At 28.8% G+C, this 2,500-nt stretch overlaps 1 protein-coding gene across 1 annotated transcript in view; it reads left to right on the forward strand.

Moving 5' to 3' along the window:
• The window catches only part of LOC137640955 (thrombospondin-related anonymous protein-like), a 13,610-nt gene that overhangs the window by 11,009 nt on the left and 101 nt on the right, over nt 1-2,500 (forward strand). Inside the window, exons 3-4 of the mRNA XM_068373414.1 lie at nt 479-528; nt 2,380-2,500. The exon at nt 2,380-2,500 is cut by the window's right edge and continues 101 nt beyond it. Of these exons, the coding sequence (XP_068229515.1) occupies nt 479-528; nt 2,380-2,500 (171 nt within the window). The remainder of the gene's footprint in view (nt 1-478; nt 529-2,379) is intronic.

A 2,500-nucleotide genomic window follows, 5' to 3' on the forward strand; every position in this document is an offset into this window, starting at 1 on the left:
AGATTATCCTCTCAAATAATTATCCTTTCTATAACTTTCTGTCGAACATGTTTCCATTCGAAAAGCTGTTTTTCAAATAATTGTTTTCAAATAATTGTTTCGATTAGTTTGTTTCGAATAATTGTTTCGATTAGTTGTTTTCGAACAATGTTCACATAATCATTAATTCGTATTTACACAACTTCTGTGCAATAAGACATTTCAGAAACATTTGAGATTTTTATTTGTATCCCTTTCTTTCTTCCACGCTGGAATGGCTCACAGTAACCTTTAGAATAATAATACCCTTTTGATGGTATCACTATAAAAGGAAATAGACCAGGGTTTCTTAACTTGAGTTAGTGTACATGTACCACCAATGGTACAATTTTACTCTTCAGTAGTACACTGGACTTGAGGGAATGGCCAGTAATGTGCAATACATGATGCGATCTACAAGATCAATTTAATTTTTTCTCTTTTTCATCTTCAATTTTAGAGGTCACACGAATCTATAAAAAGGCCAAAGTGGCACAGAAAAGCAAAAAGGTTAGAAAAAGACTGGGTTTTGCATTGAGAATCTATATTTAGACGACAGTAGATAATTATGGACCATGAACACATCCTATGTAAGGCTCATAATCATTTAACAACTAAAAGTCTATCACATAAACCAATATTTATTCTTATTTATCAACATCGCATATACTTCCATTATCCCTACCTATTTTCCAACAAATTTTTAAAATTATCTTATTAGTTTATTTTAATTTTCCTAATTCTAAATGAATATTTTTTTTTTTATTCTAACTTTTCGGTTTTCCGATTAGCCATTAATTCCAACTTAACGCATGCTGAAATTGATAATGATATGTGAGACGAGTCTCTCTCTCTCTCTCTCTCTCTCTCTCTCTCTCTCTCTCTCTCTCTCTCTTAGCCAAATACTCTTTTCACAAATATTGAAATGATGACTTGCAGTTATGTGTCCATAACAACATTCCTATAACATTCAGTCATATATATATATATATATATATATATATATATATATATATATATATATATACAGTATATATGTGTGTGTTTATATATGTATATATATATATATATACAGTATATATATATGTGTGTTTATATATGTATATATATATATATATATATATATATATATATATATATATATATATATGTGTGTATGTATATATATATATATTGATATATATATATATATATAAGAACTGATGCTGTGAGTTTACTGGTTTGGAGAAAGAGAGAGATATAACTGAATAAGTCAGATGTCTGAAACTGACACTTCTGCCTCCTCATTTGTTACACGAAGTCTTTACATCAAACAAACTTCTCGAGTCATTATTCCATTGCTTTGAAATTTCATTGTTTTGCTAGTGTGGATTTGATGACGTCTAAGTATATAATGTTATTAAAGACATTACGTTTATTTCGAAGAAATTTTGATACTATTATCACCAGGATTTTCTCTGACATATTTGATAGTATTCTTTGCACAAGATTTAATATGAATTTTTAAACGGTTTCGTTTTTTTTTATATATTCAAGGTAAAGGTTACATTGAAAATATAATTTTACACACTTAAAAATAGTTGAGCCTTACAAGGACGAACATTTTACTTTGTTTAACTGTATATTGAAAATAAGATATCTTTAATAAAATTTGTTTGCCCTGTTTCGTGGTTCTGGGGTCAGACAAGATGACACGATGTTGACATTCAGCTCAAAATGCAATGCATTGTAGATGCAACTTATTCTTAAGTAAAACAAATGTTGCTTATTCTTACGCGAAGACAGTGTATTCGAAACACTTATAAGGGACACTTGAACTAGAAGATATGTCCCAACAGATTTGGATATGTGAGGATAGGGAACCCAATTTTTACATGAGTCGTACAGCATTTATTTTGAGTTGGTGAAAAATATGCTTCATATATTTATCCTTTTATGGAAGTATTCGTAATGTTCTTGGCCTTTAGATGAAAAATATGTATGCATATATATATATATATATATATATATATATATATATATATATATATATATATATATATATATATATATATATATATATAAAATATATATATATATATATATATATATATATATATATATATATACATACATACATATATAAATGCATGCATATATATAAATATATATGATCATCCTATTCTAATGACATGAAAATTTATCTTACTGATATGTGCTGACAGAAAATAAAAAAAAATCTTATTTCTAATAAAGTCTAACGAATTACTGAGCATTATAGCACCAATTAAAGACTATGGGACGCCCCTGCATCTCTGCTGTCTATACGCGGTAAAGAGAGCGATTATCATTTTAAAAAACTAATATTTTCCTTCCGAGCAGTCATCATCTTGTCATCCTTCCCCCGTATCTCTGAAGCCAGAATCACAAGGAAGCCATCAGGAAAGTGGCCTGGGGCTTTTGCGTTACGAGACCGAGAGTCAGAAACACTTCCTCCAAGATG

This window comes from Palaemon carinicauda, chromosome 5 (assembly GCF_036898095.1).
Source record: "Palaemon carinicauda isolate YSFRI2023 chromosome 5, ASM3689809v2, whole genome shotgun sequence".
Taxonomy (NCBI): domain Eukaryota; kingdom Metazoa; phylum Arthropoda; class Malacostraca; order Decapoda; family Palaemonidae; genus Palaemon; species Palaemon carinicauda.